This window comes from Rhinatrema bivittatum, chromosome 18, assembly GCF_901001135.1.
Source record: "Rhinatrema bivittatum chromosome 18, aRhiBiv1.1, whole genome shotgun sequence".
Lineage (NCBI taxonomy): Eukaryota > Metazoa > Chordata > Amphibia > Gymnophiona > Rhinatrematidae > Rhinatrema > Rhinatrema bivittatum.
The window spans coordinates 44828879-44850489 of NC_042632.1; the positions used below are offsets into that span (position 1 = coordinate 44828879).

At 41.7% G+C, this 21611-nt stretch overlaps 1 protein-coding gene across 5 annotated transcripts in view; it reads left to right on the forward strand.

Annotated features, from left to right (window-relative positions):
• FAM13B (family with sequence similarity 13 member B) overlaps positions 1-21611 on the forward strand; it is a 119891-nt gene that overhangs the window by 92156 nt on the left and 6124 nt on the right. For all 5 annotated transcript variants that reach the window (XM_029584018.1, XM_029584019.1, XM_029584020.1 and 2 more), the window contains 4 exons: positions 2320-2403; positions 9353-9448; positions 16350-16433; positions 17697-17869. In XM_029584018.1, the coding sequence (XP_029439878.1) occupies positions 2320-2403; positions 9353-9448; positions 16350-16433; positions 17697-17869 (437 nt within the window). The remainder of the gene's footprint in view (positions 1-2319; positions 2404-9352; positions 9449-16349; positions 16434-17696; positions 17870-21611) is intronic.

A 21611-nucleotide genomic window follows, 5' to 3' on the forward strand; every position in this document is an offset into this window, starting at 1 on the left:
CCTTCACTGGCTTAGAGGTAGCAGAATATGTGTATAAATAAATTCAGGACATTTGAAAAGCTGTTGTTTGGACTTCTAGACATATTTTCATAAAACATTACTGCTCGGATCAGGATTCTTGTAATGATAGTAGCTTTGATTTTTATTTTATTTAAAAGAACTTGTTACCCATGCCCTCCCATGTTCAGGATGGATTACAGTAAAAACAAATTCACAGTAAAAGAAAAACATATTCATAAAAGAAAAACAAAGTCATCAAAACAAGCTAAATGCTGCAAATTGCATATTATAAAATCAGTCACGCTGAACTGGACAAAAAAGCATAAATTTACTGGCTTTGAAGGATGTTATACATTGCTGGCATCTGGATATGCCTGACTGAATAAGCAAGTTTTTTAAGGCTTAACATTTTTGGCACTGGGTATTAGTCTAATGGATGGAGGGATAAAATTCCAGATAGTGGGAACTGCAGTCAAGAAGGCTCGGTCTCGTGTAACTGCCAATCTAGTAAGTCTTGGAGATGGTATTTCAAGTAAGCATTGCCTTGATGACCTTAAATTTTGGGAGGGTACATGAAAGTGTAGGGTTGAAAGTAACCAAGAGCTAGTAATATTGTGTATTAAGTTGTGAATAATGGAGTGTATTTTATGTTTGTCTTTGGCTTGGCAACCAGTATGATGAGTACAATACTGGACTAATGTGGTCCTGAGGTTTAGTGTTTAGTGAGCATCTGAGCTACAGAGTTTTGGATAAGTTGAAGTGGTCTCATGATATTCTGAGAGAGACCGACCTATAGAGAATTACAGTTAGTACTAAAGCTTGAAGAATGGTCCAAAAGTCATATGGTTCGAGGAGATGTTTATGTTGGAGCAGTCGGAGCTTTGCAATAGGATGTTTGAAGTACAGATTTGATATGAGATTTCATGTTTAATCTTGGGTCAAAGATGACCCCAAGCAGTGTGTGACACTTTGAGTAGTATTGCAGAAGAAGAATGTAGGTGGCACGTTTGAAGGGGCGGAATTGCCCAGTACCATGATCTCAGTTTTTGACAGTTTTTTGTGGATAACCTTGCATTGATGGAAGATAGACAAAGATTTATGAATTGAGCAGTGGATTTCCAATTGTGTTCAACAGGAAGAAAAATTGAATGTCAGCTTAAAGGTGGTATGAAAGACCTAAGGTAGAGAGAAAGGGAACAGATGGGGGGGGGGCAATGTAAATGTTAAATAAGGCCGCAGGTAATGCTGAGCCTTGGGGGACACCGGTATTAATGGGAAACTATAGTGAAATGGCAAAGTGCAGATGTATTTGTTGAGAGTGGCTATAGCGGTATGATTTAAACCAGGAGTATACTGTTCCAGCCAAGCCAATATTGGCAAGGCGAGAGAGAAGTAAATCATGGTTAATGGTGACAAAAGCAGCAGTGAGATCCAAAAAAATAAGGATGTAAGAAGTTCCAGAGCCAAATCTGTGATGGATTATATCAGTACTAGTATAAGAGTAATATTTTATGGATTTTATTTTGATATGGATTTTATTTTATGAGTAAGGATTTTATTTTATGATATGTTAAGATGAGTTTTGACTTTTTTTTTTACTGTTAATTGGGCACCACTGTTCCTTGTACCACCCCTGAGCGAATGTTGGTTACATTGTAAACCGATATGATTTGTATATTTTACAGGAATGTCGGTATAGAAAAAATAAAAAATAAATAAATATTTCTGTACTATGATGAGGTCTGAAACCAAAACCGATCAAGCAGTTCTTAAAAAAAAAAAAAAAAAAAAGTGCTTCAATTTCTCTCCATCCTCATTTTCATGGCTTGCTATAGCAGGGGAGTCCCCACGTGTATGGCTGCTTGTCCAATGAAAAAGTGAAGTTGCTTATCTTAATAGGTGTTTTCCGTGAACAGCGGAATAAATCAGCCACACAATCCCTTCCCTAAATTGAAGCTCAGCTAGCAAAGGGACAAAGAGCTACGTGAGGCGGCGGCAGCAGCAGCACAGGAACTTAATATGCATGCTTAGAAAGCCTTTCTGAACTAGACAGAATTTTTCCACATCGGGGGCCGTTGGTGATGTCACCCACTTGTGGCTGATTTCTTCTGTTGTCCATGGAGAACGCTTGTTATGGGTAAGCAGCTTTGCTTTCTCCATTATACATAGACATATTTTATACTTCAGGCATCCTGTGGAACTAGGACAATACTTGATAATTTAGACTACTGAATTGCATGCATCTTGATGCTTCTACCAACTGCACAATCTAGATTTTGCGAGAACAGATAATTTTAAACTTTCATTTTTCTTTTGTAGAAAATGACAAAAGATAATTTAGCAGAAGAGAAAACATCCCTCCAAAAGTCTCTTCTTTATTACGAAAGTCTTCATGGGCGACCAGTAAGTATTTGAACAATTTTATTTGTTTGTTGTTCTGTTTCAGTGTTTATATGTGCTAAGAGTATCTGGTGTGCTTTTCTAATATAGAATCTGAGGGCATCTCCATGTAATTGAGTTGTGTAAATTGGGCTGGGATAATTCATAAGTATTTCATAAAATTTAGTCTGTACTCTAAATTTCACAAATTACATAGGTAAGTGTTTTATTGAAACATCTGTGCCCCAACTACATATTGTTTGAGAAGATTTCCAATATTTGAATGTAGAATCCATGTACTTTTTAAAAATGAGTGTTGCTTGCTTTATTTGAAACTATAAATTAATATGCAGCTGATTTGTTCCTATTTGCAATTAGGTGGCTGTTGTCTTATTAGTTGCATTTGCAGCCTACCAAAGATACTTCTTTCATGTTTGTGAAATGCCAGTGCACTCAGAGCCTATCTAACCTGCAGAAGCAAACCCTTAGTTCAGGCTTGCAGTGTAAGGAAAAGCTGCTATGAGGGATGTAAATGCATCTCTTTTAAAATGAACTTTCCCTTAGGGAGGGCCCCAAAGTGCCCTGTGATATCATTTTTCTCACTATAGCACCAGTTATATTTCTTATACAATTGTAAACCTTTGTTACCAATTCTTTCCTGGTACCTGACTCTTCTACTCTAGCCCTTTCTCCCAGTTCAGCTCCCTTACGTTATACGTAACTTGGCATTTCTTTAGTTAATGGTTTCCCCAGTTCTATGTAAACTGATTTGATATTTCCTTGAATGTCGGTATAGAAAAGTTTTAAATAAATAAAGTTAACACCATGAAAAACATAATTTTGTGCCAGATAGTGGTAAATCAAGTAAAACAGACCTGTGCAATCTCAAATTTCAAGGTACATTAGATTTTTGCAAAAACAATAACATGAATTAGTGTATTTTCTCCCTTTGGAGCAGATTCTTCTCACTACAAATCTTCTCTTTTATTATCTTTATAAAAAAAAATGCAAAATGTTTTTAATAACACACAAGATATAGTCAACTGTGTCAATTATAGAGGTTACACAACACTTGGTAATAAAAATTAAACAATCCTCTGTGTCATTCAATACTGCTTTAAATGACCATAATGGGCACTACTAGCCAGACATTGCCTTTTTTTTTTTTTTTTTTTTTTTTTTTTTAAATGATTGGTCAGGCAGTAAAAATCCTTGTGCCCATTCTTTATAGAAATTTAAAATTGTTTTAAAGCAATTAAATCCGCTTAGCTATAGCGCTTTTATCTTTCATCATTGACCAATAAATTTCTCCCAGCAGGAGTAGGGTCAGAGTCGAAGGCAGGGCAGGACCTGGTCTTCTGCCTATACCATTCACCTCCCCTGCAGGTTGAGTCCTTGGGTTCTGGTGGCCGGCAGGACTTATCCAGGAGCATGGCTGGTGCTGGAACATGGTGCATGTTGGGAGCTGGAAATAAAGCTAGAATAAAGGATAGGTTTGGACCAGAGACAAGGGCTGGGATCGCAAACAAGGGATTGGCTTGGGCAGGGCATGACTAGGCCTGAAGCAGTACAGGACTAACTTATATATAGTAACATAGTTATGGCGACAGAAAAGGATGAAATAGTCCATCCAGTCTTCCCAGCAAGCTTCTTATGATCGTATCTGCTACGCTGTGCAGGTTACCCCCATGTTTCTCTTAAGAGTAGCAACTGCCTCTCCGTGCAGTTTTCCCCAAGCCTTATGATAACTCATAAAAAATGTACTGCTAGCAACATTTTTACTGGGTGATGAGCCTTCTTGAAAATTCAGACAGTGCTACTTATGCTTTGCTTATGGACTTGGCCGTAGAAGCTGTCCTATGCTTTTTCCTTTGTCTGCATATCAGTACCCCAAACTGTAAAAGTCAGGACTTGTGTTGGTTGTCGTCTGAATCCAGTTCCTCTCCCCCCACCTCCACCATCTGCTGTCAAAGTGGAGAGATGCTGTGGACAAGAAAGCTCGAGAGGGCACTGAACATGGTAGGTGGACCTGAAAGGCTGCAGAGCAAGGCAAGAAAGCCTGGAAGGGCCCAAAGCAAGGCAGGTAAGCAGTCCTGGAATGCCATAGAGTAAGACAGGAGGCCAGGGTAGGCTGCAAGGCAGGAGGCCAGGGTTGGCTATAAGGCAAGGCAGAGGGTGCATTTTCTCCGGGGGAGAGGGACATTTGCAGCTTCCAGTGAGGAAGGTGTGTCCCCTCCTGGAGCCTTAACTTGGTTCTGAAGGGGTTGTGTAAGGTGCCATTTGAGCTGTTTCGGAGGGCAGCTATGAAGGATCTTACCTTAAAGGTTATGTTCTTGGTTGCAATTTGTTCTACTAGGAAGATTTCGGAGCTACAGGCTCTTTCATGCAGGGATCCTTTTCTGAGGATTGCAGATGATGGGATCTTGTGGTACAGTTTCCCGCCTTTCTTCCTAAGGTGGTATTGTCTTTTCATTTTGAATCAGTTGGTGGAGCTACCAGCTTTTCCAAATTTGGACATGTATTTGCCTCATGTGAGGGAGTTGAAACTGTTGAATGTAAGAAGGGTCTTGCTGCGCTGTCTTGAGTTCACTAATAGCTTTCGACTATCAGATCATCTTTTTGTACTATAGAGTGGTGCAAAGAGATAAAAGCATCTAAATCCACAATAGTGAAGTGGCTGAAAGAGGCAATAGGTTTGCTTACATATGTCAGTCGCTTTGTCCCTGATAAGTTGAGAGCTCATTTCATTCGTTCGCAAGCAGCATCCTGGATAGAACATCAGCAAGGAGATTTATAGGGCTGCTACTTGGAAGTCTTTGCACACTTTCTCCAGACATTACCTTTTGGCTGTTCAAACTCAGGATTCTATGGGCTTTGGTGAAAGTGTACTTCAAGCAGGACTCTCACGGTCCCACCCTGTTTAGCGAAGCTTTGGTTCATCCCAGAAGTCTGGACTGATCTGAGTATGTACAGGGGAAAGGAAAATTGGTTCTTACCTGCTAATTTTTGCTCCTGAGGTACCACAGATCAGTCCAGAATCCCGCCCATTGAAGGGTAGAAGATTGGTGAGTCTGCTCAATCTGTTCTGTTCTTGTAAATAGACTGAAGAAGGGCACAGGCTTCTGCTGTTTTTTCTCGTTGAAAGGATTGTTCCCATTAATGGTTTTTTCCCCACATCCTTCTGCTCATTTGGAGGAGCAGGTTCTATGGGGGGATGTATTTGTTTTAGGTTTAGCATTATCTTGGTTTGGCTCCAGATTGATAGCTCTTTGTCGATTCTGTGGGTGGTGGTTCATGGCCGTTCTTAGTTGGTGGAGCGATTTGTCTGGTTAATTCCGATAACGACCGAGACTCTTCCATGCTAACTAGTTACTCGACCCCCAGTGGTTGGCGTCCAACTTCTTAGAGGGACAAGTGGCATCCAGCCACACGAGATCGAGCAATAACAGGTCTGTGATGCCCTTAGATGTCTGGGGCTGCACACGCGCTACACTAAATGGATCAGCGTATCTACCTTTCGCTGATAGGTGTAGGTAACCCGCTGAACCCTGTTTGATAGGAATTGGGGATTGCAATTATTTCCCATGAACGAGGAATATTGAGGGACTGCAGGTGGCACACCAGGTTATTATATGCCAGTCTCAGTGAAGCTTTCTCTTTCTCCATTTGCTGGAAGGGAGGCAAAACCCAGGAGTCTGGACTGATCTGTAGTACACAGGAACGAAAATTAGCAGGTAAGAACCTGTTTCCCTTTATTTAAATCATACATTTCATTGAATACATATCAGAACCAATCAACATGTTGCAATGTCCTTACGTATTTCCTTGCATCATAGTCTAATGTTCAGTTGCTATGCCCTTAACCATTCATGGGTCCAGTCTACCATTCACAACCCAATCATCTTTTTATTTCCCAGTTTACATCATCCAATGCTATAGCACACCCCCACTACCAATCACTTTATATCTTACCATATATCCCTTATCAGCTATCTTAGGTCTTAAGGTTACGTATCCCTTATGCTCCATTTTGTAGAAGGCATCATGTCATGTTTTTCTTCCCTCAAAAATAGGAAGTTTTGCAGTTTTGTTCTAGCTAGGCTCATGGGGCAAATCTAACAGCATCATTGCAGCATTATATCATAAGACAGCATATAGAAACAGCATTCTTAGCCTAACTTAAAAACTTTTTCCACTGTGACACTCATCTAGCTGGCCTGATTAGAGATCCAAGAATCTTAGAGGTCCCATATTGAGGACCTCTTAAAATTAATTCCACAAAATATTAAAAAAAAAAAAAAATCAAAGAAAAAACCATAAATTCTCACTTAAGTTAATTTTTATAGTATCCTTAATATCTTTTGGAGTAAAATCTCTTAATTTATAATAAGGAAAGACTGACAACATTTTCTAATATGTTGAAGAGGAATTTAAATCAGCAGTACTAGCTAGATTTTTCAGTCTATCTTCTTACCTTTTCTTGGTTTCCATTGCTGAGGCATTGGGTTGAGTTTACATAAGAACTTAAGATATGCCATACTGGGTCAGACCAAGGGTCCATCAAGCCTAGTATTCTGTTTCCATCAGTGGCCAATCCAAGTCTCAAGAACCTGGCAAGTACCCAAACATTAGATAAATCACAAACTGCTATTGCTTATTAATTAGTGTCATAGCAGGATGTGGTTACAGCAGTTAGTGTAACTGGGTTTAAAAAAGGTTTGGATACATTCTTAGAGGATAAATCCATAAACTGCTATGACGGTAACTAATAAACAATAGTAGCTTGTGGTCTGTCTAATGTTTGGGTGTTCTCCAGGTACTTGTGACTTGGATTGGCCACTGTTGGAAACAGGATACTAGGCTTGATGGACTCTTGGTCTAACCCAGTATGGCATATCTTAGGTTCTTATGAGAAATCTGACAGATTCTGGAAATAATTTAGTTAATCTCATCACAGAGCTCTGCAATTTTCAGCACTTCTATCCAAATGAGTTATTCCTTCCTACAATGAGGGTTAGAGAAAGTTGGGATATTTGTGATAATCTCACAGCAGTTCAGTATCATCTATGTTCATCTTTACTGAAATTCTCTATAACCACAATAGAAATTCAAGATGTTTCTGTATTTCATATCTTAAACTGCTGTTCCAGGGATCAGCTGGCCAACTATTCATGAAGAGAAAACAGTTATCAGGACTGCTGAACAGCAAGATTTTATATAAAATGCAGATAAAGCCTATTTTGTAGGTCTTGGGTGCTCAAACCAGACCTTGGGGGCCCTTACAGCCAGTTGGGTTTTCAGGATATCTCTAATGAATGTGCATGATATTTATTTGAATGCAGTACTTCCTATATATGTAAATATTTTTTATGCATATTAGCGATATCCTGAAAACCTGACTCTCTGGGTGGGGGGACCCGAGGACCAGTTTAAACACCCCTGGTTTAGGTCCTTGAAAGAAACTAATTTCAGATTAAGAGGACTTGCTACACCTATTGTCATTAACCATCAGGGGGAGGCAAAAATGATGAAGATGGGTACATGAAGAAAAAATAATTTCCCCTATGCTTAAATCTTTGGACTAATTTATTTAGTGTTAAAATCATATTTCTTTAATAAAACTGACCCAGGTTAAAAATAGAATAACTTGATGAATATGTTTAAAAGTATCTTGGATGACCTTTAATTTTTTATTTCTGTTGCTGATCACAACAGTTTGGAGTTTCCTCCTCTTAAGAGCAGCGATTCCTGTCATGGCCAGGGAAAATGTAGGGCATTACTCCATCTACTTTGTGATGCCCAAGAAGGAGGGGATGTTTCTTCTGATCTTGGATTTAAAGGTCAATGCGTGGTTGTAGGTGGAAACTCTTCTGTCTGAAATTGCGGTAGTGAGGAATGGAGTTTGTCATCTTTGGATCTTTCGGAAGCTTACCTGCATATCCCTATCCGGAAAGAAGATTAGAGGTTCCTCAAATTTCAGTCTTAGGAGAGCATTTCTAATTTCAGGTTGTCCCTTTTGGCTTGGCAGCAGCTCCTCATATGTTTGCCAAGGTGATGGTGGTCGTGCATTCTAGTACACCCATGTCTAGATGAGTGGTTGATCCGGGCAACATCCAAGGAGGATTGTCATTGTGATGTAGGCAGGGTGGTTGCTCTATTACAAAGTTGAGGTCGGGTAGTCAATTTTGTGAAGGGCAAATTGGATCCCTCTCAAAGTTTGGAGTATCTGGAGGCCCATTTCGAGACAAGTGTAGGCAAGTGTTCCTTACCATAGAAAGACAACTAATGCTACAAGTGTAGCATTTGTTGTGGATGAGTCCCCAGGGCTTGGGATTACCTTGTTTTAATTACATACGTTTGCCAAGCAGTACCATTTGGATCTTTGGGTGCCAGACATAGAGCTATTTGATGCCAAGTATGTTATGAGTGGATCTTGCAGGTTCCTGCCCAGTTTAGGGAGGCTTGAATACATCCTATATGTCTGAGCTAGTCTGTGGGACGCTAAGTAAGGTAAAATTGGTTCTTACTGCTGATGGCACAGTAGCTTAATCACCAAGAGTGCAGTGAAGCTTTTATTCTATCTTCATCCGACTGGTAGGGAAGAAAAACCAATGAGTCCTGATTGATCTGTGAGACTCTAAATTAGCAGGTAAGAACCAGTTTTTCTTTCAGTCCATATTTACTGAAGACCAGAATTTTTTCCATTTTTAATTTCCTTGACTCTAAGCATCAAGGATCATAGACTGCCAGTGAGGTTGAAATTAGTATGGTTGCCCTATGTACAGGCAAGCAAAATAAAGGTCCATATATTTCTTTATTCAAAGTTAAAATATCACCTGTATGATTCTGAAGGTGAGATCAAAATTGTCCCTACTACACTGCACTACATGTTGGTCATGTTAATTTTTTGTCGTCAGGTTGGAATTGAGCTACCAATTTATATAACCTTATTTCATATTTCTTTTCACCATAGGTTACAAGAGAAGAAAGACAAGTTGTTAAGCCTCTCTATGATAGATACCGCCTTGTGAAACAAATGTTGACAAGAGCGAGCATTACCCCTATTCTTGTAAGTAAATCAGACGTTTTACATTTTTCCAGTATTCTATAAGCCATTTCTCTGCTCTGAAAACGTAAGAACCTAGCAATCTACCTCTATAAGGCATCTTAGTTTCCCTCATGCTGCTGACTTTTTCCCTTTTTCTCTTGAGGACCCACTTTCCCTTAAATATTAATTGCCACGTATTCCATCCCCTTTCAGGTTTGTACTACCAGTTGCAGATAACTTCATGAACTGAAGTGTTGGTTACAGTCATGGCAGATGCTCAGCAGCTGAGACTATAGAGCATTTAATTTTTATTTGATCAAATTTCTTAAATGTTTATCCTTGGACAAGCAGAATAAAGTCAGCCGCATAAATAAAGTGACATCTGATGGCATGGAGATGGAATAAGTTGTCAGAATGGACCTTCCCATGCAGTTGCCCATTATGCAAATCTCCTCAGTCATTTTTCTTCCTCTTGTGCAAATGGATGTATTTTTACTCTCTTCAATGTGGTCATGACATGTTTTTTCTTTTTCCCTAAATTACTTAGTTTTTTTCTTTTTTTCAGTTTGCAAGTCTCCAAAAAAAAAAAAAAAAAAGCTTAAACTTTTAATTTTCAAAATTGAGTTTGACTTAGCTTCATTCGGGCTTCTTCACAATGTCTGAGAAACTATTCAAAAGATGTTCTTGCTGCACTCAAAAGATGTCTTTTAACAGACCAACATGATTGGTGTGTCAGGTGCTTAGCCCCTCCCCCCCCTCCCCCAGTCATGATGTTCCAAATTGTCTGCCTGTGCCTATATGTTCCCCAAGGTCAGAAAAAGAAGCCAGGTACAATCTTCAGCTGATGGACCTATGCCTATTAGTTCAACAACCAATAGCATTGTAACGAATCTTCTGCATCTCAATCTTCAGTCTTTTGGCTGTGACAGCATGGATGTTGAAAGCCAGCTAGTATCTATACAGTTGCCTTCTGAAGTAAAGAAGGTTCTTCCAATTTCATGGAAACTCTTCCAGAAAGTCTTACAACATTAAATAGAAAAGATTTTTTGTCTGGTGCTCACATTTTGGTCAGGAAATCCTGTAATTATCCTGTTTTTTGGTTTGTTTTTTTTTTGTTTTTTAATTCCAATATCTTTTAAACCGTCTGGATTGAAAACTAACTCCATCAGAGGTCACTTTGTTGCTTTAGCAGCAAACCATTATGAATGTGGTGGTGCTCCTATCTCCCATCAATCCATAATTACCAAATTCATAAAAGGCCTCACACATCTGAACCTCCAATAAAGGATCAGTCTCTTCCTTGCTATCTAAATGTAGGTTTTGATCAGCCCTTGAAGCCACCATGGGTAACAGACAACAGATCTAAAATTCCTTTCTTTGAAAGATTTGTTTTTTTTATTGTTAATAGCAGTTGTGCTAGAAGGGTAAGTGAATTGCAATCTCTTGTTTTGAACTGTCCTTATCTTCAGATCTTTCGTAATGGAATAGATTTGAAAATGCATCCTGAATTCCTCCCAAAATAGCTTCCAGATTTCATTTGAATCCTTTGTATTACTTGTTTTCTAAAACTTCACTCTAATAAGGGTGAGCAGGTTCTCCACACATTGGTCTACAGAAGAGCAAAGCTATATTCAGAGAGAACAGAATCCCACAAGAAATCCTCACAGCTGTTAAAATAAATTAATCTAGTAAAGAGGGCTTTTTCAGTTGCAAAGAAGGCCCTTTCAACTTGGATGTCTTTTTGTCTCTTACTACTGCTTTAAGTAAGGTTAAAATATTCAAAGTAAGATGAAATCCCATCAGGTTAGGATTATAGTACATCTTCACTCTGTTTCCATAAAGTACATCTGCAAAACGGATGCGCTTAGTCTTCCATTCCATTGCTCATTACTACCTAGAAAATGCTTCCTGGCAATAAAACAGTTTTCCCTGTACGTACCCGGATCAGTCCAGACTGTGGGTTGAGCCTCCTGTCCAGCAGGTGGAGACAGACCAAAACTGTGAGGGTATCCTATATCGGGACAGAGCCTACCCTACACCCCTTCAGTATTAGTCTGTCTCCAGCAGGTGCAGGCAGCTGAATCTACGGTTCCCCTTCTTCTTCTTCCCTTAGTTTCCCTGAGGGGATTTTCTTTACTTTTGGTCTGGATCAAGCAAGTATTAAATTATTGTTTAAAAAAAAAAAAAAGTTTTCTCCCTTTTTTTCCTCACAGAGACAGTTCGGTCTCTTCGCTCTGCTGGGAGCCTAGGGGAGGGGTTTGCCCATCCTAGGCCCCTTTTTCCCGGTGACCATCTGGGGTGATACTGGTGGTCCAGTCCCTCCCCCATAATCTAGCTGTCCACTGTAAAACAGTACTCTCTCAGGGAGTGTTTTTCCCCTGGCTTAGCTAAGCAGTTAAAAAAAAAAAGGTACAAGCAGGGCTGCATTTGTTACTTTTTAAGAACTGTGGACAGCTCTGGCAGCGTGCAGAGTTCAGTCGCTGCTTCCGCTGACCGACTTCAGCCCTGCACAGCTCAGCTGTTTTTATTTTTTTAGCAATTTTTTTTTCTTCAGCACTGATACCCAGTTCCAGCGCCTGTAAAGCATGTGGAGAGTCTGCCACACGTTTTTCCCGCGGAGGCCTCTGTTCAGGGTGCCTACCGGGTGGGGAGGGTCCCTCATTGGTCCCCTCGCCCACAGCGACCTGGGGGCGAGTTCCCTGCTGCATGGCCAGGCCGTTCCTGGCCCAGAAAACCGCGGGAACGGCAGACATCTTGGAAGCAGGCTCAAATGCAGAATCTGATGTGCAGGAGGAAGGTGAGCCCAATTTTTTTTTTTAGTTTCTCCTCCAGATTTGAGCCCCCCTCATGCCCTGGAGGGGGGGTGCCTGACCTTTCCCTACCCCCCTCCCGGGAAGTCTGTCTTGTTTCTCCGCAGAGTTTGTGCTTCTTATGCACAAGTCCTATTTAGCCAGCTTATAGCAGGAAGAAGATCCATCCCTGGACCCGCCCCCACCAAAAAAACCCGCAAATTTCTCCTCCGCAACCTCCGAAGGCACCGGAGGGCCAGGGCTCGGTTAGGGTGGCCCAGGGGATCCTGCTGCCTCTGGATCCGCCACAGCCGCCGCCAGTCCCTATTCCAGATCCGGATGTTGACCCGCTGCTTCCTAACCCCCCCCCCCCCTCGAGGGGGACGATGATCCTCGGGTGCTACTCTTATTTCAAAAGGAGGAACTAGAACCACTCATTCCCTTCATTTTGCAGGAACTGGGAATTGAGTTGCCCCCGGCAGGATACGGTTACGGCCGCAATGCCTGCCAACATGGACCCAGTCCTGGTGGGTCCTAGGGCTCTTCCATGTACTTTTCCTTTTCACCCTATGCATAAGCTGATGCTCCTTAGGGAATGGGAGTCCCCTGAGGCGGGACTCCCAAGTGGGGAGGGCTATAGACAAGCTCCTACCCCCTTCCTCTGTCATCTTTCCCATCTTCTTCGGCAGGGTCCTGTATTTTTTGATCAGGTGGATCGCTTCTGTCTAGCGGCCTGGCTTTTGAACGGCGGAGATTGAGAAAGAAGGGATATAAGGAAGAAGTTATATCCACTCTATTGCAGGCCAGGAAGCCGACTACCTCGCTTGCTTATGTCCAAGTATGGAAGGGTTTTGAAAATGCGGGTGTCGCCTCGGGTATCTTGGCTCGTAAGGCTCCAGTTTCCCAGGTCCTTTCTTTTCTCCAGAACGGTCTCGCCAAAGGGTTGTCATTCAGTTCCTTGCGAGTGCAGGTCTCCGCTCTCTGTTCCCTCTTAGGCAACATTGACGGTTATTCAGTGGAGGCTAATCCGGATATCGTCCGTTTCCTCAAGGTAGCTTGAATCCTCTGGTCCGGGTTACTTGTCCCTCGTGGAGTCTTAACTTTGTTCTCCGCGAAGCTCCTTTTGAGCCCTTAAGGAGGGCTACGCTCAAGGATTTGACTCTCAAAACAGTCTTCTTGGTGTCCATTTGATCAGCCAGAAGAGCTCCAAGCGTTGTCATGCAGAGAGCCTTTTCTACATTTGTCGGATTCAGGGGTATCCCTTAAGACAGTACCCTCTTTCTTGCCAAAGGTCATGTCTTCTTTTCATGTCAATCAGTCCGTGGAACTTCCGGCTTTTTCTTCGTCAGAAGTAGCAAATACAGCTGGGGGTGATCTGCGGCGCCTCGATGTGAAACGGATCTTGCTGCGTTACCCTCAGGTTACAAATGAGTTCCATGTCTCTGACCACTTGTTTGTTCTGTGGAGTGGGCTAAATAAAGGTAATAAGGCTTCCAAGGCCACTGTCGCGCGTTGGCTAAAGGAGGCCATTGCATCTGTTTACATCTGTAAGGGTCTGCCCCTGCTGGAAGGCTTAAAAGCTCATTCCTTACGGTCTCAGGCTACTTCTTGGGCGGAGAATCAATCGGTCTCTCCGCAGGAAATATGTAGGGCAGCTACTTGGAAATCCCTGCATACTTTTGCTCGTCATTACTGTCTGGATGTGCAGGCTCCAGTTTTTGGCTCCTTCGGGTGGCAGGTTCTTCGAGCAGGACTATCTCTGTCCCACCCTGATTAGGGAAGCTTTGGTACATCCCACATCTGGACTGATCCGGGTACAAACAGGGAAAGGAAAATTGGATCTTACCCGCTAATTTTCATTCCTGTAGTACCATGGATCAGTCCAGACACCCGCCCGTACTAGATCTGATACGTCCGCTCGAAAGTTCTGTCTTTTTCTCCAGGTTTTTTCAATTATCTGATTTGTTGTCTACTATTACTAAAGGCATCGGAAGCATCTAACAGATGAAAATAAAATTGTATGCAAGAGCATTTTTATTCATACAGAATCCTTTCAATTGTTCACTTGTTCAATTTGTTAGTTTTTTTCTTATTGCTTCCTTGATCTTTGGGAAGTTATATCTGCTTTGAAAGTACTTTATACTGAAGGGGTGTAGGGTAGGCTCTGTCCTGATATAGGATACCTTCACAGTTTTGGTCTGTCTCCACCTGCTGGACAGGAGGCTCAACCCACAGTCTGGACTGATCCGTGGTACTACAGGAACAAAAATTAGCAGGTAAGAACCAATTTTCCTTTGAAGCAGTTCTGTGAAGCGTATTTAATTCCTTCAACTTATTCCTCCATTCTCTGGCTTTAAGTACAGGTTTCAATGATCTCCCTAAACAAAATAACAAACCATTCATATACATTGCTCAACTTAGGAAGCCCCCCTTGTATGTCTAACTTTATCCTGCTTGTCCATGAAGAATGCCAAGTTTTTCACCTTTAACAGTTATTCTTCATGGACAAATAAATCAGCCACATAGGAGCTGAAGTTTATTTGCTAGTAAGACAGAGGAAATTTTGCATAGCGGGAAGCTACATAGGATGGTCCACACATGTTGTCTTTCCTGAGAGAGCTTTTTATGTCAAATGAAATCACCTCACTTGTGTGGCTGATTTATCCTGCTGTCTAATTATATGTGACCAACTTAACTTTCTAAAAATAACATATTTGTTTATGTTGTGTGGTCTCTGACCTTTTTCTTCCTTGTCCCTTTTGCACTCTTAAAAGCCCATGTGGGTTGGAGGGAATAGCTTAGTGGATAACTATGGGCTAAAAACCAGGGAAGCTAGGATTCGAATCCTGCTGCTGCTCCTTGTTACCTTTGGCAAGTCACTTCACTCTCTGCTGCCTCAGGTACAAACAGATTGTAAGCCCTCTGGGAGAAGGGAAAATGTTTACTGTATCTGAATGTAATTTTCCTTCCAATGAAAAGGCATGAACTAAATCTAAATAAATGTCAGTGATCTGTGCTTTGGGGACAGTCTCCACCAGAGCTAATCTGATGATTCTCCATTATCTGCCATCAGATCTCATTTAAAAGTATGTCTGCTGCACTGTCCCTTCAGAAAGCATGATTTCTGCCACTCCTAAGAGCCACTGGTATAGTCACACAAGGGTCAAAAAACAAACTACCTCTTCCTTACTGTAATACACAATGTACACAAGAGGACTTATCAAACAGTTAATCTCATTTATTAATGTATACCCCAATTACCTATCTAACATTAAAATTCTCTCTAGCACACTCATCCATCACACATACACACACATATAAAACCAATATCCAATATTCATCAATGACATAAGATATTCTTTCTAATATTTATAATGTCTTATAGTATGATTTCAAAATTTTAAAGATTTTGAAAAACACTGTCAGGACTGACATCAGTGTTTTTCAAAATCTTTAAAGTTTAGAAATCATACTATAAGACATAAATATTAGAATATCTTATGTCATTGATGAATATTGGATATTGGTTTTGTGTGTATGTGTGATGGATGAGTGTGCTAGAGAGAATTTATTGGGGTATACATTAATAAATGAGATTAACTGTTTGATATGTCCTCTTCTTGTGTACATTGTGTATTACTCCTAAGGGCCAGCCATGTGACTCTGGAATCAACCTCCTATTTCACACGAGTACAAACCTGTTACATATGCCATCACATTTCAATAGTCAAGTGAAGGAATTGTTTCCTTTAATCATTATTTAAGGGATGGATATATCAGTTAGAGATAATTACTAATTCCTTGACTTTGGATATTTAGTGCAACATTTTTACAGTATGTAGATGCATGTAGCATTATGGGTGATGACCCATATTTTACAAAACCCTTTTCTTTTTTTTTTTAACCTTGAAGAAACTTTTTTCTATATTTTTGTAGTATTTAAGAATCCACAGTAAATAACCAGATGACAGATGTGATGGTTGATAAAGCATCAGGCTGGATAAGGTCATCCAAAAATATAAAATAAAAAAAAAATGTAGACCTGTTTTCAGTTAATAGTCTGTCATGCTATAAAAAAATTAACATGATTGTCGTGATAATTTATAACAAACTGCACAATATGACTATTACAGGGATCACCATCAACAAAGCGGCGGGGTCAGATGTTGCAACCAATCATAGAAGGTGAAACTGCACATTTCTTTGAGGAAATCAAGGTAATTTATTTTAACTACACGACAGTATTACAACAGTGTTCTGATGGTACACATCAAAGAATTGTTAAAATTCAAACATAAAGCTTTGTTGTATTGTACCTTTCTTGCTTGGTAAGGAAGTGATCTTGTATAATTTGTTTCTTCTGCAGAGTGGACAGGACTGTGTTTGCCAAATGCTTCTTTGATTAAAGCTCTATAATAAAGTCTGATTACTGTGCCTATGTCCTCGTCAAATCGAAATAAAATAAGAGCTAGCACAGATGTAAGAGTGCAGCTGGGAGTGCAACACTTGGAAGTGCTCGAGGTTTTAACCCTCATGAAATATGCATGAGGGATATATCTCATGCATATTCATTGGGCATATCCTGAAAACCAGACCTGTTTGTGGCACTCCAGGACCAGAGTTGCCCACCCTTGTTTTAGATCCAAAGCGCTAAAGATTTAAAACACTTACAAACCTGCTGTAAGGTGTGGGTCACTGTTTGGATCAATGAGGTTCCTGTTTGCTGCTCCCACATTCACCGCTTCAAGGCAATGCCAGTCCTGACACATTGGATCTGCTCAGTCTACTCTCTCTTTTCCAGCTTTCCCTAGCAATGATAGAGAGGTGCAAGGGAAAATAAGATAAGACCTGGAATAGCTTACCAGTGGAAATGGTGAAGGCCAGCATTGTAATGGAAATTTGAAAATTCTTGGGAGAGATGTAGAGGGAAGTGGTAGGCACAGAGGTTGGATAAAAGACATGGGAGGGGAATTGCTATTGGTTTAAGTATGGGAATTTAATATGCTCACCAATCAAAGTAGAAGACAATTGGTTAGATTGGGTGGGATAGTTGGTCTGTATCTGCCATCTACCATGTTTCTATATACATTATTTATAGCATAATCTAACCCCAAAAATATGGAGAAATATATTTTCATTGTGGTATTTTGCTGCTAAGATCTGCAGAGGTAAGTCTAAGGCAAGAGGAAAGAATGCTTCTACTGTGATAATATCTGCCAGCCATAAAGCAGCACTGAGGGAAGAATACCTGTGCTACCAGGCAAGCTGTGTAGGGTGATGGGGTTAAAATAATTAGGGAAAAAATGAAGTTTATATATAAAAAGTGTTTTCTACTGAAAAACTATTCATTCATAGATTGCTTCAACATGAGTGATTTTATATCAGCTTTGTTTGAAACACTACTTTAACATTATATCAGTTTCTGCATTGTATGTAGCCTTTTTGTGAAATATTTGTCCGGCTTGACCTCATTTCTTTAGGAAGAAGAGGAAGAAAGTATTAGTATATCATCAGAAATAAATGATCTGTTAAAACCTGCTATCCAACCACAGTCTATCTCAAGTGAAGCTGAAGATTCAGAACCTGATGGTGTAGAACATCAAGATAAAATAACCATGGACCATAGACTGTCTAGCACTCGAGCCTCTTCCATGTATGTACAATCAAAAGGAAAGCAGTACCATGTTTTAGAAATGTAAAATTATGAAAGTACAATAAAATCTTATCAGGCATGCAACCGACCAGGAAACTCAATTAATTGGCATCTAGCAGCAGGACTGTGTTTTGTTTTGTTTTTTTTTTCCCCCCTGCTGCCAAGAAGTTTTAAATTTAGTAGTTTTTCCCTGCTGTATGCTCTGTCCACTTCTGCATCATCCCTTCCATCCAAGGGAGAAGAGAGGAAATGACAGGCAGGGAGGGATTGGATTATGAAACAAAGTAGCTTTGCTTAGCTTTTTCATGCCAGCATCACGCCATCCCTCCCTGCAGGCTGTTGCCTAGAGCAGGAAATGAGGTTCTCAGATAACAGGATATAGCAACATAGTAATGAGGGCAGAAAAGGACCAAACAGTCCATCCAGTTTGCCCAGCAAGCTTCTTACGGTAATATCTACCGTGCCATGTAGGTCACCTCAGGTTTCTCTTTTGGGTAGTCTGTGCAATTACCCCCATTCTTTATGATAAGGTTAGTAATATTTACAATCAAAAACCAAACAACTGTCAAACACACAAAACATTACTGCTAGTAACATTTTTACAGGGTGAAGAGCCTTCCTGAAAATTCTTACAATACTGACTTGCTTTGCTTTTGAATTTGATCATAGAAAAAGTTCTTTACTTTTTCCCTTTTATCTGCATATCAGTATCCGTAGACCATAAAAGTTGGGGCTCATGTTGATTGCGGTCTGAATCCAATTCCGCTTTCCTCTTCATCCAGGTAAGCCAGTCCACACCAGTGGGTTGTGCATTCCAACCAGCAGGTGGAGATGGAGAACAAAGCCCTTGGGTGTGAGAAGATCTTGCCGGCAGCAGCCAATGATCCGAAGCGGAACCCTGTAGTGATCAGCTTGTGCAAGGCATCCTGGTTTTTTCCTCTGCACGAGGCTGTTCAGGAGCTGATAGATTTAGAATGGAGTGCACCTGAGGATAATTTTAAAGGAGGTAGCTCCTTAGAGGAATTGTATTCTATGAATCCTAACGTGAGGGACCAACTCCATTTTCCTAAGGTGGACGCATTAGTTTGTGCTGTGAAGTGGACCACCATTCTGATGGAAGGAGGTATGGCTTTAAAAGCCACTCGAGATCGGAAGATTGAGGCTATTTTAAAGCAGGCCTTTGACGTCATAGCCATGAATCTCCAAATCTCCGCATGCTGTTGTATGGTGGCCATGGCTGGATTACAGTTAGCCCAGGAAGCTCTGGGAGAGAATGGCCCATACCTGAAGCCAGGAGCTGCCTTCCTGATGGATGCTGGCTATGATTTGGTGTATACGGCAGCTCAAGGGGTGGCTTCAGTGATTGCAGCCCGAAGGATATTGAGGGAGCTCAGAGATGTGCTGGCGGGTCCACTGAATGACCTATTCCCTAAATTCCTGGAAATGGGAGTGGTGCCACATGATTGGTGAAGAGCAGTGGTGGTCCTGCTTCACAAAAGTGATAGAACAGAGGAGGCTAAAAACTACAGGCAGGTTAGCCTCACCTTGGTAGTGGGAAAATTAATGTAGACTCTGCCGAAGGAAAGGATAATGCACTATCTATAGTCAGGAAAGTTGCTAGACATGAGGCATGGATTCACCAGGGGAAGTTTGTCAGACAAATCTGATTGGGTGATTAAAGAATTGGATCGAGGAAAAGTGCTTGTTCAATAACAGTGTTCCACCTGCAGCCCCCTCCATATTTCTCTATCTTCAGCAGATAGTAGATGGTGTAAAACCTGTAGAGGGAGGGATAAAAAAGATTAAAAGACAAAATTTCTAGATCCTTCCAAGAGGGTTGTGAGCTGGTAGGGCCATCCTCCCTGGTTTGAGGGAGATGAGCAGGAGGTAGGTGATCCTTTTGATAGCTCAGTTCTGAGGTCCATGGGGTGGACATCTGGTGGTCCAGCTCCCTCATCCCCCACAAGACAGCGGTGGAACCTGCTGGCAGTTCTGCACTGCAAGCCCAGTGGAACAAGGAAGTATCCCTTTTATATAGTTTGTCCTGGGCTGGGGTTGCTAAAGTTTGGCAAAAGGAGTGGAGATGGATATCGCCAATGGTCTGACACTTTTCTGATTTGCCATGTGGCCTGCGCTCCTGGAACCGGATCTTCTGCACCAATGGAAAGTATTGGTTTCTATGTGTCTGTGCCCAAAGTAAAAATAAATAAATAGAGTACAAGAAACTAGTTAGAGGAATCTGCATCGGGGTTCGGGGGGGGGGGCCCTATCTTAGCAGCTTGGGAAGCTCAGTGATGGGGCTTTTCAGCAGCTTCTCTGCCTGCAGCGGAGACTGGATGTTGACTCCGTAGCGCTGAGGGATCATTCCCCTGCTCGTAGTTGAGGTGCTGGTGGTGCCACGGGTGCAGGGAGGAGCTGCGTGTGCATGTGGCAAAGCAGTATTGAATTCGGGGGGGGGGGGGTGGGGTGTCTGTGTTGAGTATGGCTGCACTGGTAGAACGAGTCTTGCGGGTGATGGGAGTCTAGCGCTGAGGCTTTCCCCATCAGTGCATAAACTGCCATTTTCGATTCCCTAGCAGTGTCTATGGGAGAGGCAGGGGAAGCCCCTTCTCAACTATTTTCAGCAGAGGTGAGGAGAGGCACTTGCAACCAAGGAGGAATCTCTGATTTTGGTAGAGGTCTTTTGCCGGTTTTAATTTGCTTATGTGCAATGCTTGTTTAGCAGAACAAGCAGCGGGGGATGCTGGCTCTTGGCCCCAGTCTACATGGATTCTCGGCCAGTCAAGAGGCCTGAACTGTTGAGAAGCTCTTCAGGCCTTTGATGTTTGGGTGCCAGATGTTGAACAGATTGGGAACTAAACACGCTGAAGGTGCAGGCAGGCTTTGCTTAGCTGTGTGATAGCCGCGGCAGCGGTTCTTTTCCTGCGTGCATAAGCGTGTGCGCGCATTCTCACTGTGTGGAGGTTGCATGCACAGGGACCTGTGCACATAAGGCCGTGACCTAGATTTGAGCACGTATTTGCGCAGGTACTTATGTGCATAAGACTGTAACTTAAACTTGAGGGTATATTTGCTCAGATACTAGTGCACATATGACCATGGCCTATACGAGCATGTAATAGTGCAATGTAAATCGTCCTACGAGGCGTAAGTTTTATTTCCTTGTAAACCGGGGTGATATGTATATTATACAGGAACCTCGGTATATAAAAACTAAAAATAAATAAATAATAAATGTACTTGTGCATATACGATTACGACCTTGTTTTGAGCGCATATTTGCAAGGGTCCTGGAGGGGGGGTGAGTGATTGCCTGGGTGGCATTGGTGTGTGTGCAGGAGGCCGCCTAGAGTCGATGTTCAGGAGAGCTAGGCGCCGGGGAAGGACAGGTCCAAGCACCGTGTTATCTGTGAGACCTGCCGTCTGATAGCAATTCAATCCTCATTCTTTCTATTTTGTGTCAGCGCTGTTTAGACACTCAAAGCGGTTTGACTGCTACAGCTTTTGCCCATGTTGGGACATCCTCTCGGCCTATGGTGTCTCTGGAGAGGAGTGAGAGGCAAGGCAACGGTCAGTTCTCTTCCTCCCTTGTTCCTGAGGGCAGAAGCTTCTTGAAGAGAGAGGTTGGAGAAAGAAGTTTGGGCCTGTGGGCTCCGGTATAGATCCATCCATCTTCCTTCTCCTAGGTGGAAGGCCTGCAGACCTTTCTACAGGGGCGCCCAGTGAAGGCAAAGCAGCAATG